Source organism: Alligator sinensis, unplaced genomic scaffold, assembly GCF_000455745.1.
Source record: "Alligator sinensis unplaced genomic scaffold, ASM45574v1 scaffold745_1, whole genome shotgun sequence".
Taxonomy (NCBI): domain Eukaryota; kingdom Metazoa; phylum Chordata; order Crocodylia; family Alligatoridae; genus Alligator; species Alligator sinensis.
In genome coordinates, this window is record NW_005842119.1 from 105,541 (window position 1) to 127,140 (window position 21,600).

Genomic DNA, 21,600 nt, shown 5'->3' on the forward strand with positions numbered 1-21,600 from the left:
AGGGCCAGCCAGGAAGAAAGAAATAGGTTTATAATGCAAGGAAAACAATAGTTCTAAGTATCCAAACAGCACAAGCAAATGAATCATAAAAGAGATGGAAAAAACAGCTATTACAATATAAGACTACTAGAAGCAGTAGTATAGACATATGCTAATAATGATTTGTTTCTCAGTAGGAACTACTGCAGGAAGGTGTACACAAAGAAATTAGAAAAGGAATTACCTTACATATAGAGAATCTAACTGTTATAGCTGGCACATCCAGAAGTAATGTGTTGTTAGAGTGACCAGCAGCAGAGATCAGAAAAGGGAAAACAAGTGAAAGGATAAGTAAAGAATAAGACAAGATACACTGCAACATCCAACAAAACATAATCAGCGTTACCTCTGGCAGTCCAAACACTTATAAAAAGGAAATAGTAACCACCATACTTATTCTAATATTTAAAAGGAAACTTACTTCCTAATACTGTTGCAGTGATGTTGTATGTGGGAAACAATTAATAATTTAGAAGTAGAATCCTAATCTTGAAGAAAAACCCTCTACTAACGGGTACCATGTTTACGTTACAAGCCACCTCAAAATTTAGGTTCAATTAAACTAGCTCTAATTCAACATATCATTTTTTATTGTCATAATGCATTCGTAATTCTTACAGGAATCATATTACATCTATTAAAACATCAAGTTTAATCATTCACAATTTAGTTGCCTGCATTTCTTTCAGCATATTCTAATTCAATGTAATTTAAATTCATGAGGATAACTGGCATAATTCTTTACATCTCCTCACACAGAATGCCTTAGCAGTCAGGTGCCTTTAAAACATAATACTCTAGTTGAGTTGTTGGCAACTTTTTGGAGCTGTGGGCTGGAGTGCCGTGCACTGGGTTTGAGGCAGGTGTGGGTTCTGACCATTTCTCCCCACCTTCCTGCTGTGATATAGGTGCTGCTCCCAGTTGCCTGGCCCTAGTGCAGCTCCTCGTCACGAAGGGTGTGAGCAAAGCCCCCTGGCTTCTGACATGCCACCAAAGCCTCCCCAATTCCAATAATCTATGTTACCAACCCTTGACTTAGCTGAAAAGTAGAACAACAAACAATAACAATTTCTTCTTCATGAAACAAATGTTGCTGTCACCAACCTGAAATCTCCTTTATTGTTGACAACCCTCTCTGGAGGGCAATACTGTGCAGAACTCTCCAATACCACAATGTCTACAGCTCTTGTATTATTCCCCCGTCTAGTCTGCACGTGACAACCCCAGTTTCCAGTGGATCCAGCTTGAATATTTGAGATTGTCAAAGAGCTATGAAAAAAAAAGTAGCATTAGTCTTCAGCAAAATATATGAAAAGCATTTACACCGTATTTGAAAAGGATATACTGTATGTCCTTTGAAAAGGACACTAGATATAAGGCACTACCTAAATTGCGGTGACATGAAGGGATTTTCGTGGGCTACTCGCGGCGCACAGAACCAATTCCATGATCTTTTCACGGTGAACATCCCCCTAGCTGCTGACTGACCATGAGGCCAATCACTCATCTTCAGACTGCAGCATTGCTGCAGCATTGCATCTGGCTTCTTAAAATATGGTGCCAAAACCCTTTCGCTTTCCTGACTGGTGCCTTCCCTGAGTCTGTATCACTACCTCAGCCTCTAAGTAGGTCTCTCTCAAACCACACACTCTATGTCTGTAGGGATGCCACATTTTCTTTGTATTCTCGTAAGTTTTGTCCCCCCTCAGCAATTCTCCACAAAATTGCAGGAAACCACCATTTTTCACGGTTTCAGCAAAAATCACAAAACCACGATTTAAGTAGGTCCCTAACTATATAGGAAGGCATACTAATTACATAAGGCTGTAAACAGTATTACAAAACCCAGAGCTACATATCAACCCATGAAAACAAAGATTCTTTTCAGAAACTGAGATTCTTCAAAGTGTACTTACTACCCAGTTACATTGGTGTGACTGTCATGTTCTGCACTTTAACCAGAGACCTTTTTTCCATAAGCAGTCTCAATACAGTACAAGCTAACCCAAATTCTTCTCATACTAAGGGGGATATCTGCTCCTCAGTTTCCTTTCTGCTGCAGCTTCCTATATTATTTTTGATTCTGAGGAAGAGGTAAAGGAAGGTAGGATGCAAATATGTAAGTGATCAAACTGAAGGACTTCAGAGGTGTTTCTCCTCTGAGTAACTATCATATAAACATTCCTACCAGACGAGGTGTCCAGATTTCAGCAATGGTCCAATGCTTTGTAAAGGTATGAACTGCCCTGCAGACATTAGGGAAATATGCAGGAATAATATAGAATTAGCCAGAGCTCTGGTGGAATGTGCCCTGGATTCATCTTAGGGGCTTCATAGTACAGTTTTACTCGGCCTGAAATCCATTTAGATCATTTCTGGATGGATATTAGATGTCAACCATCAATTCAAAGAACTGAGGAGACTTTCCAAATTGACTTTTACTTTCACAGGCCAGTGACCTCCTTACATGCCATGAATGCACAGACACCTCTGCACCAAAGGAATGAAGCTTTGGGAAAGTTAATTTTCTACTCCAAATGAAAATCTGTGATAATTTTGGGCAAGAGCTTTGATAAATTCTTAAAGTTTCTTTATCTCAGTAGAAGGCACATTTGTGTCTGAGATCTTCCGTGAGTGTTTGGGTGTCAGCACTTGCCTTGCTGATGTAATTGTTACCGTCAAATCTATTTTCACGGAGAAGTGCGAAAAAGTTCATTGCTATAGGTTTCAAATAAACCTGTCACTAGGAATGTGAAGACCAGATTCAATCCTAGTGCAGAACTCCGTTCTTTACTCAAAGAAAGACCCTGCATCGCCTCTGGATTCCTTAAGGGCCCACCAGCTGAAAGAACCTGCTCATTTCTTGATGGGCAGGTAGAAGGCTATGATTGCTGCCAGAAGGACTTAGCTGAGTTGATGGAAAGGTTGATTATTCTTTAAATCCAGCAGGTAGTCTAGTATTTCTGATATGGCAGATCTGGCCACGTTGATATTTGTTGCCTGGGACAAGGACAAGCTGGTCCATTCTGCCTAGTTCAGTTAGTTCTTCCTACTGTGGCCAAGAATCTCTCTGATCTGAATGGAACATTCTTACTCTACAGGTGAGTGTCATACAAGCTATAAAATGGAGAAAATAAAAGTCTGGATGGAGAACCTAATTTAGCACGACTACAATCAGCAGTGGCAGCACTCTGGGATCTCTTACCAACAGTGATAGGAAGATTAAAAAATAAAAACAAAATGACGACAGGCTGAGAGCCATGGGGCTCTTTAGCCTGGAAAAGCGCAGGCTCAGGGGTGATCTGATGGCCACCTATAAGTTTATCAGGGGTGACCATAGTATCTGGGGGAACGTTTGTTCACCAGAGCACCCCAAGGGATGACGAGGTTGAACGGTTAACAACTACTGCAAGACCGATTCAGGCTGGACATAAGGAAGAATTTCTTTACTGTCCGAGCCCCCAAGATCTGGAACAGCCTGCCATTGGAGGTGGTTCAAGCACCTACATTGAACACCTTCAAGAGTAAACTGGATGCTTCTCTTGCTGGGATCCTATGACCGCAGCTGACTTCTTGCCCTTTGGGCAGCGGGCTGGACTCAAAGATCTTCCGAGGTCCCTTCCAGCCTTAACGTCTATGAAATCTATGAAATTTAAGAAATCTTGGCCATGTATGGCTATGTGTATTTCAAGGACCTAGTCCTATGGAGCACTCACAAAATTAGAGTAGAGGGAATGCATACAGAAGATTTTGTCACTGAATCATGAATGCGTCTGGGGAACCTGGCCTGAGCCCTCTTCTGGAGCAAAAAGACATTTCCTTTTGACCTAATTTGCCAAGAGGTCTACAGTCAGATCACCTAGTTTCACAAATATGACAGAGTAGAGCAGTGGTTCTTGACCTTTTTAGACTTCAGGCACCCTTGGAAAAATGCCACCTCTTAGTTTTCAGTTGCTTTATGACTACAGAAAAAACAACAGAGCAATTATATTTTTGTAAAGAACTCAAGAAGAACACAACAGGTCAGAATGTTTTCAACGCTATGGGTTTTTATTCGAAATCTCTGGGTTTATTGGGTTAATTACATTTGCACATCTAACAGTGCTAATACTGTGTGGCAGCCACAAACAGATCATAAAGCACCCCAGGGTGCAGCAGCACCATGGTTGAGAATTGCTGGAATACAGAGAAGTTAATCTTCCACTTGTGCTGGTTAGACAGTGTGCAGCTCTGTTCTGGAGACTAGGTAAGGATTCTGCTGACAGATGTACCCAGTGGTCTATCCATCATAAGCTGATAGCCTCTGTGCATGGCAACTCCCTGTCTGGCCAAGAATGTGATGATAAAAAAACATTACAAGGGAGTTTTCCATGACACTCCTTAGAGTGAAGGAAGGCCACAAAAGTTTTCTGTCCTGCTCTGAGGTCTAACGCACCAATACAGATCTCTTTTAATCTCTTTTTATGAAGAGAGAACCTGTATTTGCAGTACTCCCAAGTACTCTCCACCGCTGTTCATTGAAGCACCTGTTACTAATGTGATGCTGTAAAGAGAAAGTATCCTCTCTGACAGACGCTGATGATCCTTCCACCATGACAGTGTGGAGAGTACTAATTTCAGTATTTTAATCAATTGATACAACTGCTCTTCTCCTAGGAAATAATTCATATTCAGCAAGGCTTGTACAATGCTGTGGTAAAATCCAACCTGCTGCATTACAAAGATGCAAGAAGCCATGTGCCCTAGGAAAAGCAGACAGGTTTTTATACCTGTCAACAGAAACCTCTTGATCAGGATGAGCTTTGTTAATATTTGAGAACAGTCCCATGGGGAATACACCCTGAGTTCAGGCAAACCTCTATGACAGTGATTCTCAACCAGGCTGCCACAGGAAGTGCCAGGAGACATGTAAATAAGGGCAGGCTCAGGCTCTCCCTGCTTTGCTATTCCTTCATCCCTGCTGTCTGGTCTCTCTGTAAGGAAGTAAAAAATATAATAAATCAGTTTCTGAAATAGGGTGCTGGTCAATTTGCAAAACTTATGGAGGGATGCCTCAAGTCCAAGAAGGTTGAGAAAAACTGCTTTATGAACTAAACAGTCAATGCTGGAACTAAAACTGATTTCCTGAGACTCACTAAAATAAGCTTATTGTCCTTTGTATGTTATTTACAACGTGACTTGCTCAGGTACTTCAGAGTCATGGATAAGACTACTATGCCCTATTTCTGAAGACTGGTCACCAAAACCAATAAGACTATGGTGAGGTCACACAGCAGGATCTTGCATTAGTAGCTGTCTTGACATTTCCATGGTTGATCCTAGGGCTGGTTTTGTTCAATATCCTCATCAAAGACAGGGAGGATGGGATGGAGTGCACCCTCAGCAAGGTTGCAGATGACACCAACCTGGGAGGAGTAGTAGATATGCTGAAGGATAGGGCTAGGTTTTAGAGAGACCTTGGCAAATTGGAGACTGGACCAAAAGAAATCTCATGAGGTTCAATAAAAACAAGTGCAAAGTTCTGCACTTAGGATGGAATAATCCCATGCACCAGTACAGGCTCTGCAGAAAAAAACCTGGAGATGGACAATAAGCTGAATATGAGCCAACAGTGTGCCCTTGCTGCAAAGAACGCCAACGGCACACTGGGCTGCATTAGTAGGAGAGTTCCCAGCAGATTGAGGGAAGTGATTATTCCCCCCCCATTTGGCACCGGTGAGGCCACATCTGGAGTACTGTGTCCAGTTTTGGGCCATCCACTACAGAAAGGATGTAGACAAACTGGAGAGTCCAGCAGAGGATAACAAAAATGGTCAGGGGGATGGGACACGTGATTTCTGAGGAGTGGCTGAGGAAACTGGGCTTATTTAGTCTGAAAAAGAGAAGACTGAGGGGGGGATTTAATAGCAGCCTTCAGGTACCTGAAGAGTGGAGCTAGACTGCTCTTGTTGGTGGCAGATGGAAGAACAAGGAGCAATGGTGTCAAGTTGCAGAAAGGGAAATGTAGTTAGATACTAGGAAAAACTCTTACTACCCTTGCAGTGAAACACTGGAACAGGTTACCAAGAGAGGTTATGGAATCTCCATCCTTGGAGGTTTTTAAGACCAAGCTAGACAAAGCCTTGGCTGGGATGATATAGTTGGGAATAGTCCTGCTTTAAGTAGGGGGTTGGACTAGATGACCTCCCAAGGTGCTTTCAACTCTAATTTTCTATGGTTCTGTGACTATGGGAGTGTCTTAGTGTAAATGTGGAGGTATATATATATCCTGCATGTTGAAAGGTACAATGCAGTTTCCCAGACTGCAATCAGAGCAACCATTTTGAACCTGAGTTTACAAATGTATGTATTCAGCTTTATGCTTAAGGTACAAATGTATGTATACAACTTTATGCTTAAGGTTAAGTTGCCAACTGCCTTTTCTTTTTGGCATAACAAAGTAACTGCTGTAAAACCCCTTTCATCTAGAATACAGAATTTTTTTCTATAGCACCGATTGCTAAGAGGCACTGTACCTCCACCTGAAGCAGACTCCTGCGAGATGGGTCCCTGAAAAGTGAGGACTGGCTGGGTTCATTATACTTGACTAAGACCTAGCCACATTGGACTCACTTGATATAATATACATGCTAAGGAATGCATTGTTCCAAAACTTCCTCTGGGAACTTTTTGGCATTTATGATACCCTTTTCATGAGTTCTTGGAAACCGTCAATGTCCTCTAAAGCCTAGGGTACAAACTGCACCAAAGCTGCATGAGAGGAAGATAGGTCCTGATTATCAACAGAGATCATTCATGACCATTTGGGGAGAAATAAAAATGTCTCTGAGTAGAGGTCCATGATGTCAACAGAACCTCCGAGTCATTGGAAACCCCATAGCCAAAACCATTTGAAAGATGCTGTAAGCCAGTCTGTATGGAATTTCTTGGATGAGCGTCTACAGTAAATAGGTACTGGACAAGTTGGACACCTGGTGCTTGAAGAGGACCCTGATTTGTATTCACATAAGGAAGGCTTGGTCAGTACTGAGGATAACAGCTGTGTCAGAGGTAGCAGATATCCTGTGTTGGAGGATGGAGATACTGGACCCATCAATATGGGTCCAGAGCCAGAGAGCATTTTCACTGCTGAAAGATCTATGAAAGTAAGAGACGGCAAGTGTGACCTACTTTGGTGGGACTGGAAGAATCACAATACACACCAGGCTGATGGAGCCACCTGTTTCCATTATCACAGAGAAATGTGGCAATGTCCTAGGTCCTTTAATTACCAGGCCTTGGTCATGCAGGGTAGAAGGAATTGTGACCAAAGTGGCTCCACACCAGGATGTCCCCACCACTCTAAGCTGCAAGTCCTGGGAGGCACTAGTATATCATGATCTGGGCCCCTCTGAGATGCTGAAATCCCTCAGGGGCAATAAGTGTCAAGGCTGGGGTGGTGCCAGGGCTGAAGATCCTGATGCTCTGTGAGCCTTGTCTGCTGCCCACAAGGGCCACAAGGTCTTGGGTGTCTTTACTCCCTCATTGAATAGGAAGGGTTTTCAGGGTGGACGGGATCTCCTCTTCCAATCATAATAAGGAGAAGTGGGTTCCTAAATTTGCTTCTCACATGCAATATGCCTTCTGCCTGGACTGGGTTAGGGAGAAGGTGCCGTTTCATCAGACTGAGGATACCTCTTCACACTGGCTTCTGTTGCATGGGGAGCAAATGGAAGAGCATAACCCAGCAGGGACAAAGGAGCAGGAAGTACATGCAGTCCATTACTCCCTCAACATAGAGGACAGGGAAAGGTGGGGCTATGGTATACACTATGGGGACTCCTGAAGCAAAAAAAGCTTGGTCAAGACAGCAGAGCATAAGTCACATCCACTAGAAGGAATATGTTTATGGACAATTACTTAAGGAGAAGTAATAATTAACAGGGATCCTAATTTTCTCTGTTAAAAAGTCCAAAATTCTCTGATTAAACCCCTCCCCAAAATCCACATTTTTCTGTGATTAAAATGAAACACCACTATATCTATATCTATTGACTGAACACAATGTTTTATTTATATATTTACAATTTTAAAGCAATTTGGAAGCCTACCAGTGCCTTGATCATTATAATAAATTCAAGACACCTATATATTTTGGCATCTGATTTTGTTTTTATCATGGAAAGTCAGAGCTCTCCTTGCCCCCTTCACTCACCAGGATGAGCCCAGCTGCGGCTGTCTATATGGTGCTGAGCAGCCCTGATATGCCAGTGCCCTGCCCCTGCCTATGACATTGTCCCTCACTTCCAAGCCACAGTCTCCCCAGCCCTGACAGTGCCCCTCACTCCCAGCCCACAGCCCCCCAATCCCCACTGCTGCCCTTCACTCCTGGTCTGCAGCCCCCACTGCCCCCAGCACTGCTGGTGCCCCTCACTCCTGACCTGCAGCCCCATCCCCACCAGTGCCCCTCACTCCCAACCTGCAGCCCCTTGACCACCACAGTTTTGCCAGAAGGTGCCCTAAGTTGCCAGGGCTACAGACCCCAGCAGCTGCATCTTGCCTGCTCCCGGCCCTGTGGCCATTTTCCTTATCTCCTCCCACCGCCAGCCACTACCCTGCCACTATGGCCCGGCTGCCATCAAAATCTGTCCCCTCAAGCAGCCCGCACTGCCTGCCACACCAACTCCCCTCTGGGACAGAGCTGTGGTCCGGTGCACAAGCAGCTGGCAGTAGATGAGGGCTACATGGCCCACCCGGTTCATCACTCCTCACGCTGCTAGTGGCATGGCTGGCACGGGGGTCCTAGCAGTGGCAATGAGTCTCACCACACCACTCTGCCCTCCCGCACTGGGTTCTGCCAGTGGGCTGTGTGCCTGCTGTGGGCACAGAAACCCTCCTCCACATCACCAATTACCCCTCCCCCCATACATACCTGCGGGGAGCTGATCTCCACTCCGCTGCCTGGCTGTCGCGTGCATTTGTGAACACGTACATGCACACGTCGCCCCTTGCCTGATCGCTCTCTTCTTATTCCCCCACCCCGTTCCAAGTAACCCCTTGCACGCTGGAACTCTAACAGCCTGCAAGGCAAAACCCATGGTTTCCTGTGTTTTTCTTCTTTAAAGGGAGGTGGGGGGGGAGCAATTGAGAAAAAAAATGTTACTTGACATTAAAGTGAAAAAGGAAGCGTCTCCCTTACAAATTTACCTTGCTATTAATGAGCAGTTATGAACCATGTTTTTTTCAACAAAAATACCCTGGGATTCATCAGTTTCAACTATCTTCCCATCCTGATACCACAACACCTGCATGTCTTGATCAATATATGAAGCCATACACTGGAAGGGTAGACTATCTCCCTCAAAGACAACCTGACGATGAGATGGAGTCATGTAGAAAGATGGTAATTCAAGAGGTGATTCTAGAATCCAAGAAATAGACAAAAACAACAACAAAAATCAGATTATTATTTAAAATATAGCTACATACTATGCATTATAAAATGAACTGCATTAAAATCAGTTTCTAATATTAATTCAAAATAAATAAATCTGTTTCAGAGAGAACAAACATTGATATAGTCAAATACTTGGTTCATTTCTAATAGCTTTATGATTCGCTATAAATAATGCTAAAACAGACCTTGATTTTAGTCTATTTTAAAACAACTAACAGCATTTGAGTAAAACTGTTTCAAAGAGACTCACGCATCTTAACATGACTTCCAATGAGATAAATCTTATTTTTCAGTTGTGTATATTCAGTCAACTTAATAAGTTAGAGAAGCTGTTCCTATGCTAATTCCTAAGGAGTCCTCATCTTCAATCTTATGTTGAAAACACCAATAGATAAGACAGTAGTTTACTTAATTTAACATGGATGGCGAAGAACTTAATCTTGGTAACTCATTTCTGACTCAAGACAAGCCCCACGATCTCAAAATCTGTCCACAGACAAACCCAGTCATTCAGAAGAGTTGGTCCTGAATTAAACTAGTAAGCAGTTTAAAAACAACTGAAATTTCTGCATTTTTCGATATTTGACTAAGCAGAAAGCAACTTTCCTATGAAGTCTTCAACTCCCACAAATGCATTAGCCCTGTCCAGACTAGGAAAAGATTGTACTGGAAAATGTGCTGGTTAGCATCCTTAAACATTACCTTGCACCCAGTACAGAGGGATTCCAACAACTTTAAAATGTCTCAACTGGAAATTCCTATTCAGCTTTAAAAGTGATTTCTACTTCTGTGTTCAAAAGTATGAAAGAGTCTTTTTCTGAGCCTGATGGGAAAATATTTCAAGTCTTTTACATGTCAAGTCTACTTGATTTCTTTTGCTTTTCCTTTCTGAGGATCATCCAAAGATAATAGTAGGGATGCTACTATACGCCTTAATATTCTTTCAAAAAGTCTGGAGAGCAGTTTCTTTTATGTTTTCTCCCTTGAGCACCGAGCTCTGAAACAGACAATTAGCACAAAGGAGGGCCATTACTGCTCCTAATTTCTCTTTTAGATTTTACAACTTCTTTCCATGATCCTTCACACGTCTTATTAGACTATTCCTTGGACTATGTGATCTCCGAGGAAAATTAAGAGGGGACTGAACAGGATAATCTTTTTTCTTTCAATTATTATGGTATTAGACTTGGAAGATTTTGCATAACTTGGTTCTCTTTCCTATTGTTGTTATCAGAAGTCAACTTTAATTGCTAATCCCACTCAAGAGAATTTCTCCTGATAGGACTGGCTCTCCAAAGATTAAATCATTACAAGACCACAGACTTCTATGGACCTATAACCTCAACTAATTAGTTTCTCTCTACTTTTAGGAAGAAAGCCTGAAAACCACAATCTGTTGACTAGCCTGAGAAAATGATTCACTACAATATAATTGAAATGAAAGGAAAATATTAATAAACACAAGCAAAATGCAGCATGCGTTCACTTTTAACCAGCATCCTTTGTCTAGAATTCTTACCACACGTCAGAAGCTCTGGTTTCACACCTGTTACAGGTTGGGCCTGCAATGACTTGGGATAGGCACATTTAGTTTCACGTACAGTTATATTTCTTTCTTTTAACCACTGATGTATCCATAACAGGTTACAATCACACAGAAGGTAATCAGTCTGAAATTCTCTGCAGTACACAAAAAACAGATTATTAGTTAATTGTTGTGATTTTCAAGTTAGACCATTCTAACAGCTTTGTGATTTACTACACATAATCACAACAATTAACTAATTACAAAGAGTTAAGAATGTTACACTCTGGGTTTACTGCATGTTAAGAAACAGATCGGAGTATTTAGCCGTGGATTTCAATTAATTAATTTTTGTGTTTTCATTCATCAAAAATGTGAGAATTTTAACTATGACAGACTAGCACATAAATAGTCTGGCTAACTGAAAGAACATTTACAATATCAGGTTGGGACTGAAAGTTTACATGATAATCTGTCAGCCAGAATCCAGACTACTGTTCATAGTTTTAATTTTTTTTAATTGAAGAATAAACACTGAAATATGCCACAATGATTTTTTTTTAAATCTGTTCTTCAAACGCATGGAAAACAAACGCACAGGATTACACAAATTATATGAAAATCAAAGTTTACTTACAAAGACTTCAGTGACCCAAGATGATCAAATGTTCCTTGTGTTAATGAAGAAAATAAATTTCCTGAAAGATTTCTAGGAATTAAAAAAAGGAATTTAGCTATTTTTCGTAAAAAAATTAATTTGATGTTTCTAATTATGCAATTAAAAATAAATTTTCTCCTTCAAAAACATTTTCTTGTTTTTAAAAAGTAATTTATGTAATACCAATAAATGGGCATATAAGTGCAGTCTATAAAATATTAAATATCAGACTTAATATTCTGATGGCCCAATTAAAGAACCCCAGTATCAAAAATGCACTCTTCTCCTGCATTCCCAGTGCTGCTTTTAGGCAAAAACAGCTATGAGTTTAAGAACAATTATTCAAATAAAAAATGTTGCTTGGTTAAAATGATTTAGCACCGAAAAAAAAAAAATCCTGTACTTTCCACACTAGGAGAGCATGTGGTGTGTCAGGTGGAGCAATGAAATGGTTATTTATTTGATACCTGCTACTGGGTGTGTCTACATAAAATGGTTTACTGCACAGTAGACTAATCTACTGCACAATAAGTCATCACCATTTAACCATTCACAGCAGCTACCGTGCAGTAAATTAAGTTAACGCATGGTTTTCTACTACCTGTAAATAGTGCACAATGCCGCTCAGTCAGCCCAGGCAGCAGGGGAACTGTCCCCCTCCCTCACAGCTGTTTCCCAGCCCCCAGTCCCAATCTGGGAAAGTGTCCTGATCAGGACATGGGGCTGGGAAAGAGATGCCCAGGAGGCAGGACAGCACCCCCCACACCCTCCGGAGCCCAGGTCTGACCCAAGTGCCCCCTGCCAGCCCAGGGCTGGGAGCCTAGAGCCCCCAGGGAAGCCTAGAGAACCCCCTGGCTGCTATAGGGGAACAGAGCAGAGGAGGAGTAGCCCTGCCCTGAATTGCTCCATTCAGAAGCAAATTTGCTTCAGGTATAGTGCAGACGCTCTCTCAAGGAAAGTTTACTGTGCATTAACTGCATGTGTAGATGCACCCACTGAGTAGCAAGTTGCATGGCCTTAAGAACATAACTTCTCTGACCCTGATTTGGCAACAGACTGAAGTACGGGAGTAGTCCCAATGGACATAAGAAAAAACTGAATTTAATCAGAATTATAATTTCTCTCTCAGATATGTACAATAAAATTATACTTACAATCTAATAAGGTTTACGAGCCCTCTAAATATATCTCCATTGAGACAGCCTATTCGGTTGTTAGTCAAGTCTCTATGAGGAGAAAAACCAAAAAGTGAATTGTTCTCACCACACACTCACAAGAAAGTACACATTATTTACCATTATTAGAATTTTGGGAAACTCAAAAAACAATCAATTAATTTATTTGAAGATCCTCAAACATTTAAGAGGCTAGAAGGACAAAATGTCTACCTCTGGCTCTCAGTAACACTGAGTGAGTGCTATCCAACTACATACAGTATCTCAGCACCTTTTGCATAAAATGGAAATAGCAGAAAATTCCTGTAATGACCTTTATAGGTTTTCCATCCTCTCTGTTTTGGGGGTAAAAAAGAAAGCTATTTGTGACAGGTAATGGTGTGACTGTGAATCAGGGACAGGTGGAATGATTTTTGATGTTGTGTCTATTTTATGGGGAACACTGTGGCAAAGAAGAAGTGTCACAGTATTTCCCAAAGATAACCTTTATACATACTAATATCCTCCAGAAGATTACTCCACAATTAAGAAACCCTCTGGTTCTTAAGTGCTTTATTCTGACTTTCATGACACATTTTTCCTCCTTGGTTGGAGGACACAATTTACAAGTTTCCTCCATATTCAAGTCCTTGTACTTTCCTGTCAAGTTAACTTTACAGACTTTAATTTCTCAGTTTGCCATTTTATGAAATCAATTGGTATGGCCATTATTCTTCTTTATCTTTTAATTTACTACAGGAACATGTGATCATCCAATTCAAGGCTATTTTTTTAAAGATCTACTGTTCTATAAGGGCGTCGCTATTTATTAAACCAAGGCTATGTTCAGATATTCAGTTTCTACTTGGAGAATCCCCATACTCCCACTAGGAACAAAACCTTTACAGACATTCAAACTTTTTTCCCCCCGAGCAAAAAAGGCTGCTCTGGGAGAAAAACAACCCAGGAACAGCTAGGGTGAAATCGCTGCAGGAAGATTTTGTCCTAGGAAACTGAATGTCTGTACACTTCCCCTGGCTTAACTCATTCTGACGGAATAGAGCCAGGGCAAAGGTTCCTGTGCCTTCCCACAACCAGGGTCACCTCAATTTGAAGAAGGTGGCACCAGTTTCTTCCTCCCCTCCTGCCCCCCGCTGTGGAACTGGAGGGCAAGGGAGAAGGCAGCTGCCAGCTGCTTCCCAACTGCTTCTCACACCAGAATTCCCATATTGACTTCTGGGAGGGGAAGGGAGCGGCAAAACTCCTAGCTTGGGGAAGCAGCTAGGAGCAGCAACAGCTGCTCCTCTCCTTTCCTGGGCTGGTCCCAGGAGAGAGAAGCAGTTGTAACTGCTTCCTGCATCTTCTCAAAGCTGGGCCTGACCCAGTTTAGGGAAGGGGCTAGGGCTTTTGCCCTGGTACTCTCTCCACTCTATTCTGGAGACTAACAGCAGAGTAGCAGAGGCTGCTCCTCTCACCTCCTCCCTAGATCCTGATCTGGGGCACATGCAGGAATTATTTCCCTGCTTCTCCAGTACCTACTTCACTCACCTTCCCCAGACTCAGAAAGTTGCAGAAAGGAGGGGAAGGAGGGTGGTGCAGAATGAATGTCTGTACTGCTCCCTCCCTCAGAAGGATTTCTACTGGTGAGATGGAACATTTCTGCTGGTGGAAATAAACATCTGTTCATGGCCAACTGTGAAATGGTTTGCCCTCTTGTTAATTGTAATACTTCCTGGTAGAGGAGGGCCAGCTATCATATGCAGGATTATCTGGACCCTATTGTTATATACCGGACAAAAAAATACTATGAATCTGGGAATTTGGAGTTCCCCATAACAGCAACATTCTCAACAATACTTAACTTTTCTAATATTCCAGAAATCTCTATTCACATCTGAATCGAACCTTAGAGGTCCAGAATAGCTATACTTTTATTTCTCTCTCTCCAGTCATGAAACCTATTTGATCATCTTTCTACTATCCCTATTAGCATCAGATTTTCCATCCTGCACCAATAATTCAAGCTCCTCTCCTTGTCCAGTCTCTGCATTAAGGTTCAAACAGCTCTACTATAGCTCTGTGATGTTATATAACTACTTAGCCAAACTGAGTAAAGCTACTAGCCACCACCATTTCAGTCTTGTCCAAGTTGAAATTGAACCAGTTATTCTCCACCTAAGGACTGATCTCTTGAATTCATTCACATCTTAATAGTGGGAGTGGTTGCATTAATAAAAAACAACATGTAATAACTGAATGGCACTTGAATGCTTATGGCAGCTGTACAGATCCCTGTACAACCCAAAGAATGAAGGCATCAGTTTCCTATCATCACAGTGAACTGCACTGTAGATGGGTGAGTGGGGTCATTGCAAATGTCATGCAGTTTCCCTTTATGTTATATAAACAGCTTAAAGTTCCTAAGCTCCTAAAATAAGTTAGCTCTCAGAGCCAGTTAATTATTACAAATGCTTGCATTTTAAATGCATAAGCATTTAACCGGTACCTGAAAGCTTCCTGTGTTAAATCCCCATAATTGTTCAAAGAATCATAAAAGTAGGGGTGGAAAGGACCGCCAGATGTCATCGAGTCCAACCCCCTGCATGGGGTAGAAGCATCCCTATCCAAACCAGTCTATACAAATCCAGTGCAAAACTACAGTTGACCCTGACACAAGCACAAACCATAATACCTTAACCTGCCAAAATAAGGTGAAGGAACCATGGTGGCTAACATCCCACTGCTGCAAAGGTGGTTAAAATATGCTAGAGAGATCCAGGGATGAAGGCTACATACCCCACTAGAAAGGAAGGCAAAAACTCCCAGCCTGTAACAACCTGACCGGGGGTAAAATTAATTCCTAACTCCAAATATGGCAATCAGTCTGACCCTCAACAAAGGGGTAAGGCCCTCTAGCCAGGAAGATACAGGTTTAAGTCCCAGCTGGAACACTGGCACGCACCAGTCAAAATCCCCAGCCTTCACTGCAGCCAACATCCAAAGCTTTAGAGGGAGGTGAAAAAAAAAAAAAAAGAAAAAAAATCCTTCCTGGCCCCATGTGGCAAACAGCAAAGACCAGAGCATGGAAAATATCTATACTGCATCATAGGCCCAGCTATTCCTAAAATCATCCATGACCAATGCTTATCCAACATCTTCTTGAACACCTCCAATGATGGAGATTCCACAGCTTCCCTAGTCAATATATTCTATTAATCCACTGTTCTAATAGTGAAGAAGTTTTTCCTGATATCCAACCTAAACCTACTATGCTGCAATTTTAAGCCATGTGTCCATATGCTGTTCACTGCAACAAGAAAGAGGTGCTTTCCTCTTTTTTAGGGCAGTTCTTCAGATACTGAAAACTACTATCATGTTTTGCAAGGTAACCATGGACTGCGTGAAGCTTCGGTCCCCAATTCAATTTGGCACAATTCGGTGGGCAATTCTCTGAATCCGAATCAAATCAGAGAACCCTTTAATCTCTCCAAATCAAATTAGAACCCTCTGAATCAATTCGGAGATTCGGACAGACACAGCTTTAAATGTTTTCTCTACATACCTCTAGGTAGCAGGCAGCTTGTGAATGCTGTGATGCTGAGGTGCATGAAGTGTACTACAGAAGCACAGGGTGGTCCCCAACACACTTGGCAGCAGACCCGGAAGTGAACCAGAAGCACTTCCGGTCCACTTCCAGGTCTGCCGGGGAGTGCATAGGGGGATCCCCTGAGCTGCCCCAGCTCAGTAACTGGTGCTTCCTGGGTCTGGGGGAGCACCCAGGGTCCCTCCACGGCCGATCACCAAGCCAGGGGGGATGTGGGGAGCCCCCCAGCTTGCTCCCCAGTGGACCTGCCGCCAAGAACATGGAGGGCCCCCTCCCCACACTCCTGCAGGATGCTCCATCTACCCCAGCATCACAGTGTTCACAAGCTGTGCTGGTACTTCGAGGTATGTAGAAAAAACATTTAAAGCTGTGTCTATGTCTGAATTGCTGATTCTCCGAATCAGCATCGAATCTTTATTCGGGTTCAGCCAAATTGAATCGGGGAGAGTGATCCAAATCAATTAATCGAATCACTGTCCCCAATTCAGGCCAAATCTGAATCAAATAGGGCCCACTTCGCACACCCCTAACACCTATGTCCTTCAACCTCTCCCCGTATGTCTGCCATCCTCTCCTTGTATGTCTGCCACAAGCCCTTTATCATTTTTGTTGCCCACCTTTGAACCCCCTCTAACTTCTTCAGGTCCTTTTTAAAATGTGGAACCAAAAACTGCACACAATACTCTAGGTGATGCCTAACCAGCGCTAAGTAGAGAGGCATTATCACCTTCCACATCTTGCACCTAATATTTCTATTGATGTATCCCAAAACTGCATTTGCCTCTTGTACAGCTGCATCACATGCAGACTCATAGTGAGGCTGTCATCCACCAAGACTCCAAAATCCTTCTCCATAGCACTGCCATCCAGCTAGGGGTCACCCATCTTGTATTTGCACTTTTTATTATCTCCTGAGATGTAGCACCTTGCATCTGTCAGCACTGAACTTCATCCTGTTAACTCTAGCCCAGCTTTCCAATGTGTCAAGGTCCTTCTGAAACGTGCTCCTGCCCTCCAACTTGTTTACAAGCCTTCCCAATTTAAGATCTTCTGCAAATTTGTTCAAGCAGCAATTAATTCCATCATCCAAATCCTCAATATATATGTTGAACAACAGTGGGCCCAGGACAAACACCCATGACACTCCACTTGAAACTTCCTGTTATTCTGACATGCATCCATTTAAAATTACCCATTTAATCTTGGCTTTGTCCAGCCCACTTTTCTCCAATCTGTTTATGAAAAGTTCATGCAGGATCTTGTCAAAAACTTTCTGAAGTCCAGATATACTATAGCAACAACATTCCCTTTATCTGCCCAAGTAGTTAGTCAATGGAGGAGAATATATTTATTCATCATTATAGTAAACCCATGATGGCTGGTTGTGATTAGCCTTTCTTCCTCCAGATGCTTGTAAGTGATATCCTTATGATATCCTCCAGTAACATCCCAGGTATTGAAATGAGGCTAACTAGCCTGTAGTTCCCTGGGTCCTCCTTTTTTTAAAGGAGCAATAGGTTGACCTTTTTCTAGTCCTTTGGTACCTCATATATCTCCCACAGTTTCATAAATATCATTGCCAAATGCTCAGAGATGATAAAAGAAACGATCAGGGAGCTTTCAATGGGTGTGAATGAATTCAAATTTGCAGGGCCTGATTAACTTCGTACCAGGGTACTGAAGGAGCTGGTAGAAGTTAATCTCATCCCTCAGCTCATCCCCTTCCATATCCAAATAAACTTTATAAGGTGTCTGGCTGTAACTTGAGCTTTTTTGTGAAGACTATGGTGAAGTAGCTGTTGAGTAGCTCTGCTTTTTTGGATCTTATGTTAAGAATTTGCCCTGGTTTGGTTAACAGTGAACCCACAGCTTCCTGGGTGTTTATTTTCTGGCCAACATACTTATAGAACTGTCTCTTATTGTCCTTAAACTCCCCTGCAAAATTAAGCTCATTTTTTTTTTTACCTTTGCCTTCCTGAGTTTGTCCCTGCAAGTTCTTGCTATTTTCTGGTATGTTTCCTTAGTGACTTGCCTATCTTTCCGTTGCCTGTATGCTTTCCTTTTGGACTAGAAGCATCCTGTGCAACCACTTTGGTCTCTTTAGCATTCTTCTTGTGTGTCCATGATATCAGAACAGTTAGCTGTTGGGCTTCCAATACTGTGCCCTTTAGAAACTTCTAGTCCTCCAGGTACCTTTATTCTTTAGTCTGTCTTCCCATAGCACCACACCTATTCATTGAGTTGGTTAAAATCTGCCTATTTGAAATCTAGCATCTTAATTCTCTTTATCTTACCCTTTCCCCATCTCAGAAGCATAAATTTTATCATATTGTGATAATTTCTTCTCAAATTGCCTTCACACCCTTCCATCAATTTATCCCTGTTGGTCAGGACAAGATCCAAAATAAATGATCCCCTAGTTGCATCCTTATCCTCTTGGAACAGAATGCTGTCCTCCATGTAAGTTAGACACTGTCATTTTATGTTTCGCTGTGCTGTTCTTCCAGCAGATATCCAGAAAACTGAAGTGCCCCATCAGTAACATCTCATAACCTTTACATAATTTTGTCACCTCCTTAAAGAGTACCTCATCCACCTCTTTTTCCCCGAGTCGGTGGCTTAGTGTAATTCCCTAGTATTATAGCAGTGCTGTATAACCTTTTATATTCATAAGAACTTTCATATATATTCCTGACATTGAAAAAGTGCCTTCCAACTCAGGAAAGCATTCAAACCATAAACTGAGGCCTTATGGACAAATTTATATACTGCCTCTAACATTAAATAATTAAAAATTACCTAGGTATTTCTATAGCACTGGTAGTCCACAGTAGCTAGGTATCTCCCAAAGACCAAGAATAACATCACACAAAGATGTATAACTTTAAAAAATGTTTTGGATATTTTAAAAATCCAGAGCAAGAAAAAAAAAATGGATGGTCCTTATGCTGAACTTTTCATTTCCAAGTTAAAGCTTGAAGCAGATTTTTTTCAATCAAGATGTAAATCCCAGAAAATGTGATAATGAAAATGTTGGTACATCTTTCAGTGAAATGACATTAACAAGCACTGTAACTTTTAGTATAATATTAGTAACTATGGAATTAGTGTTCTTCTGTAACAGGGGTGGGCAATTATTTTAGCTGGAGGGCCACTTAATGAGTTTTGGTGAGCTGTCAAGGGCTACACAAAAAATCTTTCAGAAAATATCATTTTAACAAATTACAGATAAAAACCATTCATATACTAAAAGTCAAACATGTACTATAACATATTTTAATTTTTTTTCAAAAAATATTTTTTGTCCCGGTTTTTTTTGAGCAGGATATTGCATTATAGTTCAAAATGAAGTCTGACTCTTGTACATTGTGTTTGTAGGAGTGGTGGCAGGATGTGTGGCTGGTGTGGGGGGGGTGCAGCAGAACTCATCTGGGCAGTGTTGTGCAGGTGTGGCCTGCTCCCCCACATCTGGCCCGTGGCTGCCTCCACAGCACTTCTACCCACTAGAAAGAACTACCCTAGCCAATATGTAGAGTTTCTCAGTGGGGCTGCTGCCACAGCTGCCTGGCAGCAGCTCCTCCTCCTGACCCTGCTGTGTTGTTCCAGGCAGCAGGTAACATGGGGAAGCTGTAGGGACAGCTGTGGAGGGATAAGGAAGGGAGAGGCGTTCCAGGTGGGTGGCTCATGTCCCAGCGTGTGGGACTCCAGCTCCGGGCCACCTCCCACCCACTCTGCCTGCCCAGTGTGGTGATGAGCAGCCACCTGCAGGCAGCCAAGTGGGTGAAGGGCGGCTAGAGCTGGAGCAGGCAGTGACAGTGTGGGCTGCCGTGAGCAGAAGTGGGCAGGGCTCAGCCCCATGCAGAACACTATGGGGGCAGCTATGGACTGGATGCAATAACTTGGTGAATGCCTGCCCATGGGCTGGATTCAATTTGTTGGGAGGTCAGATCCAGCCCACAGGCCATATTTTGCCGACCCCTGTTCTATAACCTTCTGAAGAGAGTCACCATGAAATGTTTAACGTATTTAACAAGGATAATGATTTGATGACATCAAAGCTCTTGGAATGAATATGAAGCCACCAATGTCTCAAGCTACTATAACACAGACAGTGACGGCTACACTATTGACAGAACAGATGCACAAACCTGGGTCTAACAAGCAGCTCCAAAAAAGCAACATGAAGTCACCAATGTTTATGGCCCCTGAATGATTCTTCTTGCAAAACACATGGTGCTTTTGTCTTTAACCTACCAGACCCTCCAACTAACTCTGGAACCTGAAAAAAAATTGTATCTAAAACATGATACTCACAGTTTTTTAAGAGATGAAAGCTCCAGAAAAGCTCCTGGATCTATAGTACTAATAAGATTGTTCTTAAGGTCCCTGTTAAAAAAAAAAAAAGGGCAAAAAATTAGAATTTAAAATGTATAGCCGTGGGAATGAAATTTAATATGCATAATTGGATATTTTATATTACAAGTAAGCTACCCTAGGATCTAAACTGCCAGAAGACAGAGAATATACCTCTAATTCTTCTGAAACAGAAAATAACTCTGCTTCTTCTGGTACTGGATAAGATTTCCAGAAGTCTGAAAATGTATTAATGGTTTTTGCATTTTTCTATTAAAAAGGCATATACACAGCTTCTGTCTGTCTTTAAATAGGCCATCAATTGTTTTCAAGGGAAAAGGAACACACTATAAGCCAAGGATGGGCAAAATACAGCCCACGGGCCAGATCCAGCCTGCCAGGTAACTGGATCTGGCCCACGGCTACCCTGCGGCACTCCACATAGGACCAAGCCCCACTCACTTGTGCCGGGACAGCCTGTGCTGGGCTCCCATCGGCACTCACAGCCCAGTCCCGGCCAGTGCGTGCAGCTTCCAGTGGGCTGTTTCCAGTGCAGCTGCAGCCAGGTGCTGCTCTGCGCCTTCTGCCTCCAGTGGAGGATCCTGAATTTGCTCCTGCCATACCGTGCTGCTCTGGGAAAGCAGCTACAGTTGAGCGGCTCCTGGCCTAGTGCGGAGGGCTCGAACTTCAGCACAGGGGCCTTTAACCAGAAGGCATACAGGAACTGAAGCCAGAGCCCCGCATGCCTGCCAGGAGAAGTGTGGTGCAGCACAGCTGCGGTGCAGCACGGCAGAAGCAAGGGGCAGGACCCACCACTGGAGGCAGGGGGGC

At 42.5% G+C, this 21,600-nt stretch overlaps 1 protein-coding gene across 1 annotated transcript in view; it reads right to left on the reverse strand.

Moving 5' to 3' along the window:
• The window catches only part of ADGRA3 (adhesion G protein-coupled receptor A3), a gene marked incomplete at its 5' end in the record, with an annotated part of 118,762 nt that overhangs the window by 41,756 nt on the left and 55,406 nt on the right, over positions 1-21,600 (reverse strand). Inside the window, 6 exons of the mRNA XM_025205586.1 lie at positions 1,144-1,308; positions 9,226-9,439; positions 10,995-11,155; positions 11,638-11,709; positions 12,813-12,884; positions 20,731-20,802. Of these exons, the coding sequence (XP_025061371.1) occupies positions 1,144-1,308; positions 9,226-9,439; positions 10,995-11,155; positions 11,638-11,709; positions 12,813-12,884; positions 20,731-20,802 (756 nt within the window). The remainder of the gene's footprint in view (positions 1-1,143; positions 1,309-9,225; positions 9,440-10,994; positions 11,156-11,637; positions 11,710-12,812; positions 12,885-20,730; positions 20,803-21,600) is intronic.